Raw genomic sequence first — 18,553 nt, forward strand, 5'->3', positions numbered from 1 at the left:
TCACACTAGATTATCCCTCTAATTCTCTATGTTGGATTGGAGTAAGGAGGAACGTGAAGGAGGGAAAATACTGGTCCTTAAGATTGAAGGTAAACATACAAGAATCTCACAAATAAGGGTAACATCTGAAGGGGAGTGTTCTCACCTGACCCAGCAGAAGTGTCTTTACTCTGCTAACACTAATGATCCCCATTGGGGTCATTTAGATTGAAATATATACACTAAGTTTGCCCAATAAAGAACACAGAAGTAAATTAATTTAGGAAAGTACTTTTCCTTTATTTTTCTCTATAAACTCAGCGCCAAATTTTCAATGTACAATGTGTCGCAACTCTCGGGTGGGTAGTGGATGCTTACCTGTATTTGGGATTGGAGAGACCTATTACTGAAGTACAGAGTCTAACATGCCGGTGGTGTTTACCAGGGACCCCGCAAGGAAATTTGGACTTGGCTGCATCCAACATGCAGGTCGCGGCCCTCAGACTAGATTCCCCAATACAGGTGCTGGTAAGCTCTGTATAGAGCAGAGTACGAAAAAGACGTACAGCGTAGTCAACAAGCAGGGTCAGAACCAAACGACAAGATGGTACTAGGAATCAGACGTATGCAGGTCACGGAGGATATCCAAGGTCAAACCAGAATACTGAGCACAGGGCCTGATTCAGACCCGCTCGCGAGTGCTGAGCGCTCGCAAGTGGCTCGATGGGGCACAAGTGCGCATGCGCACGACGGAGGTGCCTCCGTTGTGCGCATGCGCGAGACCAGAATAACGACGGCCAAGCCGTCGTTAAGGGTCTCGCACCAAAGGGGGCGTGCTGTCGATGGTGATTGACAGCACGCCCCCTTTGGTGGGCATGCCGGGGGCATGGCTGCCCAGACAGAGGCATTCCCATGGGAACGCCTACAGTCTGGGTCCGGCCCCGCTGGCCACCCACAGCTATGCGAGCGGCCAGGAAGCCGCTCCAAAAAGGAGGAGGGACGGCCCTGATTCAGAGCGAGTGCTCTGTCAGAGCGTCCGGCTCTGAATCAGGGCTCACAGTACCAGGGAGGAGACAAAGTCGGGTCAGCAACAAGCAGAGGTCAGGAACAATCAATGAAGTCAAACACAGGAACGCTGGAATAAGGTTTGGAAGCCTATACACCTATACAGCAGTGTTCCCAGGGATTTCCTTATACAGGCAGCGCTTGAATTTAGGCGCCTTCTGTGATGCCATGATAGCAGGTGTCTGGCCCTTTAAATAAAATACAGAGTGGTGCGCATGTTCCTATGGGAGCTGTGTCTGCCTGCACGCTGCTGTTGCTGACTGCGTGGAGACGGGACAGAGGACACCAGTAGCGGGCTCCAGGGATTCCACGCCTGCTGCTGACCGGGACCCCACAGTTGCGGGACCCGGTAGATAACAACCGTTGTCTGGCGCACTGTGACACATTGTCATTTGTGTATTTTTTTAAGGTATAAAATAAGGTTTAAAGAGGCTGCTTGGTTTAGTGAAGCACTTAATTGTCACTGTCTAATTATATAAACACTAAACTGGACCTATCACCTTATTCTTCCACCCTATCTCTGCTGTTTTGACACCCTCATTTTCCTATAGGGTGCATGCCCACTTATATGCGTCCCTCGACTAACTCTTGTATTTACATGTTTTTTAATCTTCTGGTTGACCTTGAATCTTGGTCCATTTCTAATGCATGGGATCGGCACTCCCTTCTCTCCTCTCTGCAGTTTTGTTACAGGCACATTTGTTGCTTCATTCAAGCCCAGTGTCCTCTACAGTCTGGAAACCCACAGTCTTTGAATGCTTGGGTGTCTAGTTCCTGGATACTAGGGGTTCCATTTCCCTATATTGGGAATGTACCTCACCCCGTCTCCTGAGGCCCAACCATTTGAACTTGCAGGAGAATGTGATCTTGAGGACTCTGTGGGGCGGGAAGGGTGGTTGCTCATTTGTCAGAGGATATCCAAGACTTCTATCAACACAGCCATCTGGAAAACATAGTAATCATCCAGCTGTATATAGGCATCAATGATTCCTATATTGTTTTTAGTTGGTGCATGATCTATCTAAACCATGATCTATCTAATCCATGCCCAGATGTTTCCAACAAGGTCCAACATCCAGTGAAGACAGAGCAACTTTCAGATGGACCACTTTAGTTATAATGTTGGAGAAATGGGACAGTAACCCTAAAAGTAGTTAGATTAGTATACACAGGTATTTTATAGAATAATAATTTAGTATAGATATAATCATCCTGCCTGCAATCTTCAAATACAGTATTGATAAAGAAAAAAACCTGTCATGGCTTCCGACCATGGATCACACAACAGTGTTTTAGACAATCATGATTTGAGATGCAGCTGATGTCCAAATTTCTTAACGGAAAAGTCTTAGAGTTATGGCAAACATCACAGCTGCAGCAAGAATAAAACCTCCAAAATTATCCTTCTTCCCGTCATCCACCTGTGGAGTACAGAAGCAAAAGACATTTTAGCATCTCACAATATTCCAAGAATTGTGTTGTTTTATGTTATTTGTGCAGTAACGGTAAATCTGACACGCTGAGCACAACTACAGTATTGGTACCAGTTGCAATTTTTTTTAACTGAATGAGGACCACCTGGTTCTGATAACACAACACACAAACCTATAGACCTAGCTATAAAATGGCAAAGTTTCATAAGTGTAGTAAGATGGGAGGAGGGGCCAAAAGAGGATGGTGGAGGCTCAGGTCAGCACATGCAGTGCATCAGAAAGCTGTAGCCAATAGTTTTATTGCCATGGTTGTATCTGAATTTTTTAAATTTTTAATGCAAATATCTATATTAAAGGAACCATGCCTGCACTGTACTAACTTTGCAATGACCAGCACCCAATAGAAAAATAATATATTTCTGTGTTTCAACATAAAAAGATACATTTAGTATACCATGCATAATACTGAGCACAGAACTGTGAGACTGTAATCACCAAGCATGTGTGCTCCAACAAGGACATATACATAGTTCACTGTGAACAAGGAAAAAGTAAATATGTAACACGCACAGTATTGCAAGAGTAGTGAATACTATGCAAACTATACAGGTTGGGTCTCCCATATCCAAATATTCCGAAATACGGAATTTTTTAAGCTTGACTGAGATAGTGAAATCTTTGCTTTTTGATGGTTCAATGTACACTACCTTTAGTTAAGGCACAACATTATTAAAATATTGTATAAAATTACTTTCAGGCCCTCTGTATAAGATGTATATGAAGCATAAATGAATTTCATGTATGTACACAAACTTTGTTTGAGCCACAAAATTATTGAAAATATTGTATTAAATGACCTGCAGGCTGTGTGTATAAGGTGTATATAAAACATAAATACATTATGTAGCTAGATTTGAGTTCCTTTCTCAAGACATCTCATTATGGTATACATATATTCCAAAAAAACAGAATATTCTGAAATCCAAAATACCCTTGATCCCAAGCATTTTGATATGGGAGACTCAACCTGTACTAACATTGGTGGACCCTGCTTTTTTATACACTATTTGTTCACATTTTTCTATCTTTATACACTAATCTATATGTATGTTTATAAATTCAATTAATAAATTTTTTACCTCTATTTTTCAGTGTACCATTCCCTGTGAATGGAATTTTTAGTATAATAACTAATATAAGTCAAGTTTTAATGTATTGAATTTGTGCATGTGCGCCCATCTCTAACAACCCCTAGCCTCTTTTTGTTTAATATAGTGTAGCTTGATTAGATTAGGGCTGCACCTCCATAAATTGAGCACTGCTGGTTGCTAATTACTATGGGGCCTTATATATGACCATAACTCTCTATATATTGGAGTGTGTAAATATAGGACCTTATTCAGAGTCGGTCGCGAGCGCTGAGCGCTCGCAAGTGACTCGATGTTGGTCCACTGGGCATGCTCACGAAGGAGCACGTCGTGCGCATGCGCGAGCCCCTGCTAACGACGGGTGATCCGTCGTTACCGGGGTCGAAGCAGACGGAGCGAGCTGTCGATGTTGATTGACAGCTCGCTCCGTTTCCTGGGCGGGCAGGGGGCGTGCCTGCCCAAACTGAGGCGTTCCCGCCAGAACGCTAGCCGTTTGGGGGCGGCCCCACTGACATCAGCAGTGATGTCAGTGGGGAGCTTCCTGCTCGATCAGAGCAGGAAGCTCCCTGGGGCTTAAGGTTGACGAGACCCTACCCTAGGGTCTCGTCGTAAGCCCCGATGGTCGCGATGGTCTTGACCATCGCGACCATCTCCTTTAGCGGTCGTTAGAGCTGTGGGTGGTAACCCACAGCCTAACGACCGACATGGAGGCGGCCGTTCAGGATGCAAGCGGCCGCCCTGTTTCTGAGCGACCGCTTGCATCCTACGACCGCCTCTGAATGAGGCCCATAGTCTCTTTCTCTAGAACTGATTACATTCCATTGTGGACATGTAGCTGAAGCTCATTGCTATTCTTACATGGTTTTCCTGTGACTATGGATATGTGGAGAGGTTCCAATGAAACCTTTCTAAGAGTACAGTGACATGAACGTAAGACACAGTGTGAGCATTTAAATATCCATTATTATATGGTATGACACTTTATTTCCAGGGGTATAAGAAGTCCCGGTTCTATGCATACACATGGTATGCAGCTGAGTAGGGCGCCACATAGTTGAGGACGCCTCAGCTGCGACCATGCGGGCCGCGGGCAGACTGTGTTTCTGTGACACAGCTGCACCGCGCATGTAGTGCTGACCGGACGGAGTTCGGTCAGCACTACACAGTGACAAACACACGGCTGCCGGTGCCAGCAGCAGTGTGTTTGTGTTAATTAGCAGCCAATGAGAGTCTGTCAGACTCTCATTGACTGCTGCGCCCGCTTCTGGAGCCGGACTGGAGCTCACTCATGAGCTCCATCTTCCGGCTCCCTCACTGGGTAATGGGAGACACGTCATGAAGTATCTCCCATAATGCAGAGTGGGCCGGCCCGGGAGGACGGACGGAGGAGCGGATGGCGGCAGCGGGAGCAGGAGCCGGAGCGGGGATTCAGGTAAGTGGTTTTTTTTTTCTATAACATGTGTATCACTGGGGGTGGGACTACTACTAGGGGCACTACAAGGGGGGACTACTACTGGGGTCACTGCATCTGGGGACCACTATTGGGGGAACTGCATAAGGGGGGACCTCCACTAGGGGGGGGACTACTACTAGGGGCACTACAAGGGGGGACTACTGCTAGGGGGACTACTACTAGGAGCACTACAAAGGGGGACTACTACTTGGGGCACTACAAGGGGAGGACTACTACTAGAGGCACTACAAGGGGGGACTATTACTAGGGGCACTACAAGGGGTGGGGACTACTACTAGGCGCACTACAAGGGGTGGACCACTACTATGGGCACTGCATGGGGGGGGACTACCACTGGGGTACTGCATCGGGGGACCACTACTGGGGGCACTATATAAAGGGCACTGCATAAGGGGTATCCCTATTGGGGAAACTGCATGGGGGGACTACTACTGGGGGCACTATATAAGGGGCACTGCATAGGGGGACTACCATTGGGGGCACTATATAAGGGGCTTACTACTGGGGGCACAAGGGGAACTGCACAGGGGGACAACTACTGGGGGCACTGTATAAGGGGCACTGCATAGGGGGGATCACTACTGGAGGCCTGCATAAGAGGCATGCATGTGGGGGCCACTACTGGGGGCTCTATATAAAGGGCAATACTGGGGGTACTGCATAGGGGGGGAACTACAACTGGGGCCATTAGTGGTAGTAGAATAATGTAAGTAGTACAATGTCTTTCTTTATATATAAAGAACACTGGTGCCCTCTCTATATATTCTCCTGGACTTCCACTGTATATACTATCAAATGTTTAAGTACATGATTGTATATATTTTTACTAATAATACTATTTTTTCTGTCCTGTTCTCTTTTTTATTTTTTGTTGCTGTTGAGCAGGATTTGTCCTATTAAAGAGAAATTTACTTGTGGAAGAACATAATGGTGCATACACACGGTCAGATTTTTCCTTCAGATCTGAACGATAACGATTTAAAAATCGTTCAGTCGTTCATATATGAAGGAAAATCTGACATATCTGACATGCCTGAACGATGGACGATGAACGATGCGCGTTCCCGTTTGTCAGATAACGATATCTGACATCTGATGTGTTTGCAGTCAGACTTGGACGATTCCATTCATTTTAATGCAGTCAAAAATCGTTCAATCGTTCAAAACTTTGGTCAAATCGTTCAAATCGTTCAATCGTTCATCTGACAAATCTGACCGTGTGTATGCTCCATTAGTATCATTATCTGGACACAATTGGCGCAAGGATATATTACCTCTGTTTGTTTATATAACTATTCTGAGTCATGCATATGGAGAAGGGAAGCCAGTTTCTGATGGATCTCTTGCCTATAGCATCGGGCTGGTGCAGGTGCAGATACTAATGATGGTTGCGATGGTTTGTATAAAATCAATGGGTTGCATTAGTCCTACGGAATCTTGCATTAGCATAAGGTAGTAAATCCGGCTTCTGTGGCCACTTTGCGTCCTACTCAGAATCAGCCCTTGGTTTTGTGGCAGAGGGGATAAAATTTAGGGCCTGATTCAGAGCCGGACGCTATTTGCGCTCGCTCGTTCATAAAAAGGGGCCGGATATTTAAATTGAGCGCTCGCTCTTTGCGGTCTGTTGACGCCTCTATGTCTGAGCGAGTGAACGAAATATGCACTCGCTATTTTGTAAAGAAGCCCCCTGGCCGCTCGCATCATACGTCACCTCCGCTATTTATTAGATTAATCGAGTACATCGAAAGGCGTCTGAACTGCTCGCAGTGCTTGTGGTTGGATTTTCCTACCGCAATCATGCGAACAGTTCAGGCTAAGAGAAAACCAAGTGACATGGTCGATGACGCTGCTTTGTTAATTATGCACTCCCATTAAAAGCCCGTTTTGACCGTTTGGCACGCCTGCGTTCGGATCTCCACTCCCCGTTTTCAAGCACCTTCCCCTGTTACCACCCACAAACGCCTTATCCTGTCACTCAAATTAGCAGGCACTTGCTATTTTGCGAGCACACGATTTCCGACCGCACTGACTGGTTGGCGCATGCGCATTACGTCCCATACGCATGCGCAGATGTGCGAACATCGCTTGGCGCGAACGAGCGGCCGCTTATGAGCGGCTCTTAATCAGGCCCTTAGATCAATGTTTACAGGTCAGATTTTTTTCCATTGACACGTTAAACAAATTAATAAAAAAAATTAATTTAATAAGGATAAAATTTTAATCCAGCCAGTTTATTGCCGAGTTAGCTCACTGCTACTAATTGTGAGGGGATGTTTCTAAAAATGGGCTGTATATGATTGTAGATTATATTAATACTAATGTAAAAACATTGGAGCTCATTCAAACCTGCTCGCAAGTTGCGGCCACTCACTGGCAAAAAGGAGCTGGATATTTAAATTCCACGCTCGCACTGCGTGCTGTAAGGACGCTGTCTATATCTTAGCGAGCTACGGCAGTGAGCACTCGCAAGTATTTAAAGACGCCCCCTTTCCCCTCGCTATACACGTCATCTCCAGGAAGTGTTGGATTAATCGGTAACATCGAGAGCCATCGGAGCTGCTCGCTGCCCTTGAGGTAGCCCTACTCCGCCGCAAGCACTGCGATCAGTGCGGGCTGGAATACATGCAGGTGACGTGTACAATGACACTACTTTGCTAATTATGCACGCCCTTTAAACAGCGTTTTGTCGGCCTGACACGCCTGCGTCTGCAACACCACTCCCCCATTTACAAGCACCTTCCCCTGTTACCACCCACAAACGGCACTATCTGTCACTCAAAGTAGCGACCTGATGGTGACTTACCAGCACCCATTATCCGATCACAAAGACTGGCTTGCGCCCGCGCACTGCGATTTATACGCATGGGCAAAAATCGCTCACAGTGAGCGAGCGGGACTTATCGACTGGGTCAGAATCAGGCCCATAGCTCTAAAGACTTATTTTTAAAAACAATTTAAATTCATGTTTTTTGGTGGGTTTTTTGCAAAATCAAAGCCAAAAACAATGATGGTTTCAGAAACAAAACCAATCGTAGTGTGATTCTCTCATCTGTATACACTATCCACTACCCCATACTATACCTGATCAGAGAAGCCGACGCCGTATCTCAGTTCTGTCACAAAGTGTTCACAGTTGGCACTGGTGAGGCTATAGTTCATCTTCTTCCCCACTTGCTCCAAAGCTGCTCGTACTATTTTTGTTGGGGGGAAGGGAATTCTCTTTTTGTCATCCTTGTTATTGACCTTATAGTAGCAGCCATCAGCAACACGCTCCAAAGACTCTTTTTTCACCACAGCTGGTACTCCAAATGCAGAGACAAAACTGAATAAACAATTTTCACCTGTGTGGATAAGGGGAAAATAATTGTATGCGTAGGTAATGAACTTGAACCTTAACCTGGTCTTGGCAATGCTTAGTCTTGACTTAGATTTGATACCCTTACCCTTGACAAGTTGTTAGTTTAGCTCTCCTTCCCAAGAAGATAGCAGCCTTTAGGGGAGTAATAACTACTCTACAATGCACTAACTCATATAGTGCGTCTGTGCGTGCACTGTAAATGGGAAATACAGCACCTCATTAGGATGACCTCTGGTAGTCATACAGCATACGTCTCCACTCTCTCAGAATTTCCATATGGTGGGCGTGGCCTGGATAGGTATGGAGTAGGATTCTCACAGAAAAAGAAACGAGTTAAGGGTGTCCCTGTTTCCAGCCTACACCTCTGATGCTATAAGGAAGCTCCCCACGCTACTATTACAACCTATCGACAGATATTAGCACCGCGACTGAGTTTTTCCATCTGTATGCCTTGCCCTCACCCACCTTCCAGATTCCGCTTAGAGTACCCAGGACTGGGGAGTGGTCAGCTGTAAATACGCTGCTGGCTGCGTCTAACTGGATGAGAAGCAGGCCCTACGAGCAGCACCAGGCACCCCGGTGAGGTGTGCCGATGAACAGCGGACTTACAGTCACAGGAGTCGACTGACAGAGGGTGTCAAGATGGAGCCCGCATCCGATACAATATCCCCATCAGGTGAGCGGACTTTTACACATACAACAGCTTTTTGGCCAATATACAGTATATATATATATATATATATATATATATATTTTTTTTTTTTAAGTGCCATTTTTATTTGACTACCAGTGCAAAAGTGCTGATTTTATTTTACTGCTGCTTTATTATTCTACCTATTTCTAGCCTACATTTACACTGGCATTTTATGGAATATATTTTTTGCCTGATTTGTTTTTACTAAATAAAACTGATGTTATGTTTTTAAACACACTGCTCAGTCATAACTTTATGGGCTTGGGACACCAGAGGTCGTTGTCACCCTATTTTTTATCTTGCAATATATATACATACATACATACATAATTGGCTGAGACAAGTTCAGTTTAAAATTCAATCGCAGCGATGCCATCTTGCGACTGGCCGCAAGACTCCATTTTGGAAATGAGATCGCAAGACGCCATTTTGCGAATGGCCGCCTAAGCGCCATTTTAGATAAACTCACCTTTTAGTACATGCGGCGATGATACTATTAGCAACATGTGATTGCATCTTTCATCATTTCACATACACACACTAATACTCACAATTGCGCTGTTAACTAGTCGCATATTAGCGAATGCATAGGACTTTGTATGAAACTGCTGTATTATTAGCTTTATGCGCACACATCTGCCCCAAATTAACTGGCGTCCTTATATCAAACCCTGAATACCCACACATTACATATTCACACATAAGGTTCAATAAGCTTTAAAGTGTATGATTTAGGTTGGTTCAGTTAGTTTAAATGCTGAGAAATAAAGGTATTTTGATAACTAAGGTATTAGACATGCTAAACAAGTCGTGTTTGGTTTTGTACTGATGCATATTCTTTTTACAGTATTCCGGTGTTATCGGTGGGGAGGTCAGATCATGCAAACTCAAGTTATGGATCGCAGAGCCTACAAGCAACAAAATGTATATTTTAGGAACAGCTGTTAGGATGTTGCAGGGGGCGTGAAGAGGAAGACCCCCAGCTGTTAGAGGCAGGGAGAGTCTATTTGAACCAGCCTGTTAAATGTGCTGTAACAGATGCTTCTCCCCTGGGAACCAATGACATCAGCAACAAGCTTCCCTATTTTCCTGTTTATTCTGGGGGGGTATAAATATGTGTGCCCGAACGATAGTTTTTAGTCTTCGTGCCGAATGCTGTAGGACTAGGGGTCTCTTGCTGATGCCTATCTCTGGGTCCGAAAGCTCCTGCATACGTATACTGTACTTGGGTCTGTATTATTTCCTTTTACGCCTAAATTGTGTATGGATCAATTGCGTGTAACTGTCTGAACTTTTACCTGAATAACACTTGTGCTTTGGAACCACAGATTCCACGTCTAAGTCTTTATTTACGGTATGACTGCGTACGCAAATTAGCGTCATCCTTAGAGGTTTATAGGAAGGATTTTAGAATGTATAGGCAGGGGTATAGAGAGGTTCTGATCCAGTATCATTAGTTGGGGGCTCGTAGTGAAGTCACTTACCTGCTCGCACGGTACATACGTCTATCGATATTTCAGCAAAGGGTGGAGTGGCCACATGCAGGGTTTGCCTGCAACCGCTTTGTGCTGAAAGATCGCTATCCATCTCCGTGTGAATCAAGGAAGCTGACTAGAATCCAGGGACAAGAGAGGAAAAAGTTTGTTTTCCTCTGTTGATAGAACCTTACGTTTAAAGGGGGTCGCAGTACTGAGTATGCGGCGAAGTCGAAGGTTTGCGCTTAGAAAAAGACGCACTTTTGTGTACGCAGTTAAAATGCCATTATATGGTTGTGTGATAGTCGCATTATTGTGTACGCGACTGGTCACACAATAGCGTATACGTACTTCCGGTTGTGCTGCCACGTGTTTGAACAAAGCCATTGAGGTTTACATTTTTTTCTATTACCAATATCTGGGTTTACGTGTATTTTTCTGCGCAGGAAAAAAGTGTGTAACCGTGAATATTTGTTGAACAAAGTTAAGGGTATCGTATGATCCTTAAGGGCTAGGTGCAAGGGTTAGTCTAGCCGCTCGGTAAGCAGCTTTACCGTTCTATACACAGTAGCAGGTGTACATGTTGTCTTTGTTGTAGAGAGGTGCGTAGGAGCGGCCAACATATAAACTCCTATAGGTGTGGAAGTTGCCTTACTAAATCTTATCCGGGTGTGGAAGTTGCCTTTTTCAAATCTTATCCAGGTGTGGAAGTTGCCTTACTAAATCTAATCCAGATGTGTGGGCGCCGCCAACTTAAATCGTCCACAGGTAAGTGAAAGTATCTTGATTGTCTTTCACCAGTTTACATTTTTATTGAAAAGCGTAAGAGTTGTCTCAGAATGGGAGCCATGCAAACAGTAGAGATGTTAGGCAATGATGTGCTGCTAATGGAGGCGCCGATCGGATCAGCCCATCGTATCATGCATACCAAGTATGGTACTTATGCAATAAGGTATTGTGATTTATGGTTTAATATGACGAGGAAGAGTGGTAGACCGTTTCCCAGAATTGGTAGTTTTGATAAAAATGTGTTAGACAATGTCCGGGATCACATCAGTTTGATGCGCTCCCAAGAGAAAAAGGTTAAGTATTTTGACTGTTTAAAACTGTGGCAGCATGAAGGGGATGCGTGGCTTAAAAATGTGCAAACGACGCAAACTAGCTTTGCGAGCGCATTGCCAGAAAATACATCCACGACGCTAAATTGCAATACGGGCGAACCGCAAATTGGAGCGCACGTGCGGCAAGGTGGCATTGTGGAGAGTATTGCCAGCAGTTCACGCTCACCTCCCCACCTTATGTGGATGGAGATGCAAGTACAGTTACCAAAAATACCCATAAAAATGTAACAAGCAATTTGTACCCCCTCTTAAGCAACCATAAAGAAAATGTTTATGATGTGGATGATGAGCCTATTGTAATGTCTGCCATTTCCCATGCTGTGCAAATGATAGATGCTGCATCACCACAATCACGGGTGGTGCTGCCATCTCCATCGGTAACAGAAAGGGAAGTGTTAACACACTCTGCACCCATAGAGGAAGTTGTTAATACCATACGTAGCAGCAGCAGATTAAACCCCCAGCCAGGTAACCAGGTCAGAGGTAGCAACGCTACCGGTCTGCATCCCATTTGGACGATAACTGTTCCGAATGTAATTGCGGATGCAAACGGTGTAGTGCCCACAAAGGAAGTAGTAATGCATTGTCCATGGACAAGAGCAGAACTAAATTCCATCATAAATGATTTCCCCGATCCCGATTGTGACTCAATTGGGTATATATTTTCCAGTAGTAATTAACTGGAACAAAATTTTCACAATCAAACAAAAGGAGAGTGAAACTGCAGAAGACTATTGTGACCGGGCTCTGCAGGCTATCACCCAGTACACTGGGATAGAAGATATTAAAGATAGCACTCACCACAGGGGAATGATAGTCACGATACTAATGGACGGTCTGAAAGAGAATTTAAAAACTCGAGTTCAGACCTCACAGCCTGGCTGGAGGGGACATACAATAGATAACCTCATAGAGTCTGCCATAGAACATGACAAAAACATCTAAAAAAAGAGGGAGATCCAGAGCGAAAAACTAATGGCTGTCAGTATACAAGCTCTGGAAGGAATGACGGTAACATCACAGCCAACAGACACACTCGCACCTGCACACACACTTACACCTGCCCTCACTAACCTCACACAACAACAAACACAGCTCTACCCCACTAACCCAATACAACCACAGGTCCCATACTCATATCCCCCACAATATCCTTACCCTCCCTATCCTTACCCATATCCACCACCTTTACCCTCTGCTCAAACTTCACAACAACACATGCTTTCACCTGAATTACGGACATGTTTCAATTGTAAACAAACAGGACACTTAAGTAGAAACTATACAGTAAAAAGAGTATGGATCCCACATCAGGGAAGACCTGGATATCCCCATAACGGATATGCACAGAGGCCAGCAAATGTTCAGCAGGCACCAGCTCCAATTGTAGCCGTAAATGCTTTATTGGAGAATGGTAGCCAACGCTAGGGGTCAGGTCATACCTGTAGTCTACAGATAGTTAGGTTAACGGGAAGTACTAGGGAAGAACCGGTCATGATGATTGATGTAGCTGGTACTGAATATCCTTTTCTTGTAGACACAGGGGCGACCAGGTCAGTGATGAAATCTCCCGTTAATTTACAGGTGACCAACGAGACAGTACCAACAATGGGTGTAACAGGTAAAGTGGAACGTTATCCTTTAACAAAGTCCACAGAGGTTACTATTGGGCCGTTGCATACCAGGCATTCTTTCCTTCTGGCTGCTGCGGCTCCTACTAACCTACTGGGCAGAGACTTGTTATGTAAGATAGGATGTGTTATATATTGCACCCCTGATGGTGTATTTTTAGATATCCCAGAGAGAATGGTATACGAGGTGCGGGATATGTTAGACACTCCTCAAAGGATAATGTATCACTCTACAGTTTTGAATGAAACTCCATGACAGGTAGATGAAATGTTGTCCCTAATTCCAGATTCCCTTTGGACTAAAGATGGACAGGACACTGGATTAATGGCAAACGTAAGCCCAGTAATGGTAAACTTAAAAAGCGGTAAGCAAGCTCCAAAAATTCCCCAGTACCCACTAAAACAGGAGGTAGAATTAGGGGTATTTCCAATAATTGAGCGATTATTACAACAGGGAATTTTAGTTCATACAGCTAGTGTAGCCAACAGTCCCATCTTTCCAGGAAAGAAGAGTGGTGGGAGGGGTTATAGGCTGGTACAAGACCTTAGAGGTGTTAATAAGGTAGTAGAGAGCCAATTCCCCATAGTGCCAAATCCAGCTGTCATTTTGATGCAGATCCCACCAAATGCAACCCATTTCACTGTCATTGACCTCTGTTCTGCTTTCTTCTCTGTGCCTCTCCACCCTGACTTTCAGTACCTATTCGCATTCACATACAGAGGTGTGCAATATACATGGACACGATTACCCCAAGGTTTCATAGACAGCCCCAGTATCTTCTCCCAGGCATTGCATGACTGTTTACAATCTTTTCAACCTGCCAATGGATGTGTTCTAATTCAATATGTGGACGATTTATTGCTATGTTCTGACTCATTTATGTCATGTTTGAATGATACTAAACTTTTGTTACTTCATCTCTCGCATACAGGACACAAGGTGGCTAAGGACAAGTTACAGCCGTGCCAATCCAGAGTAAAATATTTGGGACACTGCCTAACCCAGGGGTTACGACATCTTACAAATGATAGAATCCAGGGCATACAAAACATGACACTGCCGCAGAATCAACAGCAAATTCGTACCTTCTTGGGAATGTGTGGATATTGCCGAATGTGGATCCCAGGATTTTCTATTTTGGCCTTGCCTTTACAGGAACTAGTCTCTTCCTCAAAGCCCGATCATGTCATACACACAGAGGAATCAGAGCAGGCTTTCCTTAATCTTAAGGATAGTCTGACAAAAGCTCCTGCATTGGGAATACCCGATTATGAAAAACCTTTTGATTTGTATTGTACGGAAGCCGATGGTTGGCTGAAGGTGTTCTTACACAAAAATATGGTGATGCCAGTAGGCCCGTAGCATACTAATTGGACACGGAAGCAAGATCACTCCCCACCTGTTTGAGAAGTGTAGCAGCTACTGCTCTATTGGTGAGTAAAAGTGAGGACATAGTATTGGGCCATGATATGATTGTCTACACTCCCCATGCTGTATCTGCTCTGTTGAACTCAGCTCAAACCAGACACGTCTCCTCGGCTAGGTTCACTAAATGGGAACTAGCTCTAATCGCTCCTGCAAATATTACTGTCAAACGTTGCAGTACGCTGAATCCAGCAACATACCTACCATATGTACAACATGATGTACAAAGGGTGGAAGGAGAGGAGTTGCTGGTGGGAGGTGAGTTCATCAGACATAATGATATGCACACATGTATGACATATCTGAATCAGACCTTTACTGCTAGACCTGACATACATGACACACCTTTAGAGAATGTGGATGTAACTTTTTATACGGATGGGAGTTGTCATAGACAAACAGACACAGGTGAATTATGTACAGGTTATGCTTTTGTAAATGACACAGACATCATAGAAGCTAAACCTCTCTGTCCTCCTCACTCAGCCCAGGTGGCAGAGTTAGTAGCACTGACTAGAGCATGTGAACTGGCAGCAGGCAAATCTGCTAACATTTACACTGACTTGAGGTACGAGTTCGGGGTGGTGCACAATTTTGGGGCTCTATGGCGTCTGAGAAATTTTATGACAGCAGCAGGCACACCAGTTGCACATTCCCGACACATAAAACATCTTTTAGAAGCAATCCAACTGCCCAAAGCAGTAGCAGTAATTAAATGCAAAGCCCACACATGTGAGGATGACCCGGTGTCACTGGGCAACAAAAGAGCTGATGAAGCTGCAAAATGGGCATCAGGGTTAAAAATGTTTCCTTCAACTGAAACAATTATGTCATTCCAAACTATTGATATGCTGAAATTAATTGAGATGCAAAATTTGTGTTCAATTCAGGAAAATTCCATTTGGAAGTCCAAGGGATGTGGGCAAGAGTCCTCTGGGCTCTGGAGGGACGGACATGGTAAGCCAGTAGCCCCAAAGGCATATTACCCCAGCCTTGCTGAGGCAGCACATGGTCTAACTCACCTGGGTAAACAGGGTATGTGCAAGTTGGTGAGGGCATACTGGTGCGCACCAGGTTTTTCTTCACAAGCAGAGAAGATGGCAATGTCCTGTCTGACCTGCTTGAGAAAGAACATAGGGAAAGCGATCCCTACCGAACCGTCCCACATTCCACCGACTGATGGACCTTCCAGGTGATACAAATTGATTTCATCCAATTATCACCCTGCAGGAACCTTAAGTATGTATTAGTGTGCACAGACATATTTTCTAACTGGGTTGAGGCCTACCCAGTGGCCACTAATACTGCTGCGTTTACTGCTAAGAAAATAGTCCAGGAATTTGTATGCAGGTACGGTATCCCTAAAATCACAGAGAGTGACAGGGGTACCCATTTCACAGGTGATGTGTTCCAAAATATGTGTAAGCTGATGGGTATTAATAGCCGACTTCATACCCCCTACCGACCGCAAGCCAGTGCCAAGGTAGAGAGGGTGAATGGGACTATTAAAAATAAATTAAGTAAAATTATGGCAGAGACTGGACTAGGATGGCCAGAAGCGTTACCTTTGGTCCTACATAGCATAAGGACCACTCCTAGACCCCCTCTAAATCTGTCCCCATTTGAAATACTGTTCGGTAGACAACCTCATTTGATTATAAGTCCTCAGGAAGACTTGAAGGGTAACAACGAGGTAACTGTAAAGTATCTTATATCAATGTGTAAGCAGTTAAAGCAACAGCAGCAGAAACTGAAATTGCTGTCTAATGATATGCTTGAAACTAACTGTCATGATGTTGAACCAGGAGAATATGTTATGATCAGAAATTTCTTGCGTTCAGGTTGTTTGACTGATCGGTGGGAAGGTCCATACCAGGTGCTGCTGACGAGTACTACATCTTTGAAGGTGGCCGAGAGAGATACCTGAGTCCATTCCACTCACTGCAAAAAGGTCAATCAACTGGTGGAGAAACAAGTCGGAGACAAGGCTGATAGTGTGGACCTGTCGCTCGCGAGCTTGTTCCGGGAGGATTGAAAAGGTCGTAGTGAGATACCTGAACTGAGAGAAATTTTGCAGGACTTGTTGTTAAAATGGACGGGCCTGCTGTGTTCATTTTCATATTCTCTTTTAGAGTGTTCACCATCCTGATCAGTTCGGGGATATCCAGTGTCTGTGATGGGGGACCGATTGAGGAAATGGGAGCTGATGGCAGTGCCGACAGAGTGGAGTCAGGAGGAGTGCAATGCCAATCAGGGGAGTGTCTGACCAATCTTAGTACTGTTATTGTTAAGAGAGCTGTCATTCCGGATACTCGGGGAAGGTGTGGAGGTTTATCGTCTGAAGATTCCTGTATTTGTGAGCTTTGTGGGTCCCTAGTTGATGAGAATTGTATCCAACGGTGCCAACCTAAATATAATCCGTACTGGGGTGGGTATCCTCTAGAGGATTATCATAGCATGGCAGGCAAAGTGTTAAATCAAACTGATTGCTGGCTGTGTTCACATGTGCCACAGGGACAGCATAATGTAGGGTTGGTGCCATTTCCGCTGAATACCACGGAAATTTTAGAATTGCAAAAAGGGAAAATCTTGGATGGAAAATTTCTCTCATCCAAACCACCTCATTTCAAACTCTATCAATTCCAAGTAGATAGATCACTTTTGTGTTTAAACATAAACAACCCCAATAAACCCGGGAGTTGGGAAGTGACGGGGAATAATCAGACGATAACCTTCTCACAAAGACCTGATAATGAGTCCATAAACCATGATCTGCTGCGCTCCATTAAGTCTGTTGGGAAACATTTTAGGTATCGGTATACATTGAGTTCCACCAAAGAAATTATTGGTAAGGTGCCAAATGGTTATTGTGCTGAAATAATACAGCCAGAAACTTGCATGTACCAGATGGAAGAACCAGAAATAGGATTGTTTGCAAGGGAAATGTGCTTAATGATAATGATGCATACCATTCCTTACGTTCTCCCTGATAATGTATATTTCATCTGAGGAAGAAAAGCGTATAAATGGCTCTCCCCGAGTTCCGAAGGTTTGTGTTACCTGGGTAGAGTAGTCCCAGAAGTTATGACCCTCACACATGTTGAAATGCTTGGGATACATAAAAACACACCAATCACCATATCTTCACACGTAATATGAACACAGAGGCAAGAGAAATATGATTCCTGGTGATATGCATAAAGCCGCTCAGTTAATTAGTGAGACAACTGGCTTTCAAGTTTTAGTGGCACTGGATCCCACCAGAATTGCTCGGGGTACATTAAATTTTAGTTATATCCAGGAACTTGCCAAATTGATAGATAATATCACCGAGATGTACGATGACACATTCAGGTATACAGGAAGAGAATTGCAAGCGTACAAGAAAGAACTGGTGCAACACAGGCTAGTGTTGAATTATTTTCACTTATGTCACCAATGATACCAGCGACCCTAAGGAGGTGATAGACCGGAAGATGGATGAGATCCTGCAGCTAAAATGGGAATTTTGTAAGAACCATAACGCTTCAGTGGCTGAAGCAGGGGAAAAGATAGAAGGATGGGTGTCATGGCTGAACCCAGTGAAATGGTTCACAGGTTTAGGGGAATGGATCCAGTAGGTGATTGCCAGTATAGGCAAATTCTTAATCCTTATACTGATTGTCATCATAGTAATTGGCCTATGTGTCCGGTGTGTTCCTATTGTGTTGAAGTGTGGAAAATGTAAAAACAGAGTGAAACGAAAGTAT

At 44.4% G+C, this 18,553-nt stretch overlaps 1 protein-coding gene across 1 annotated transcript in view; it reads right to left on the reverse strand.

Annotated features, from left to right (window-relative positions):
- The window catches only part of LOC148515351 (uncharacterized), a 560,261-nt gene that overhangs the window by 153,151 nt on the left and 388,557 nt on the right, over positions 1–18,553 (reverse strand). The window contains exons 8-9 of the mRNA XM_088480115.1: positions 14,064–14,068; positions 8,181–8,421 (exon numbers count right to left, since the gene is read on the reverse strand). Coding sequence (XP_088336241.1) covers positions 8,181–8,421; positions 14,064–14,068 — 246 coding nt within the window. The remainder of the gene's footprint in view (positions 1–8,180; positions 8,422–14,063; positions 14,069–18,553) is intronic.

Source organism: Taudactylus pleione, unplaced genomic scaffold, assembly GCF_031769625.1.
Source record: "Taudactylus pleione unplaced genomic scaffold, aTauple2 ptg000250l, whole genome shotgun sequence".
NCBI lineage: Eukaryota > Metazoa > Chordata > Amphibia > Anura > Myobatrachidae > Taudactylus > Taudactylus pleione.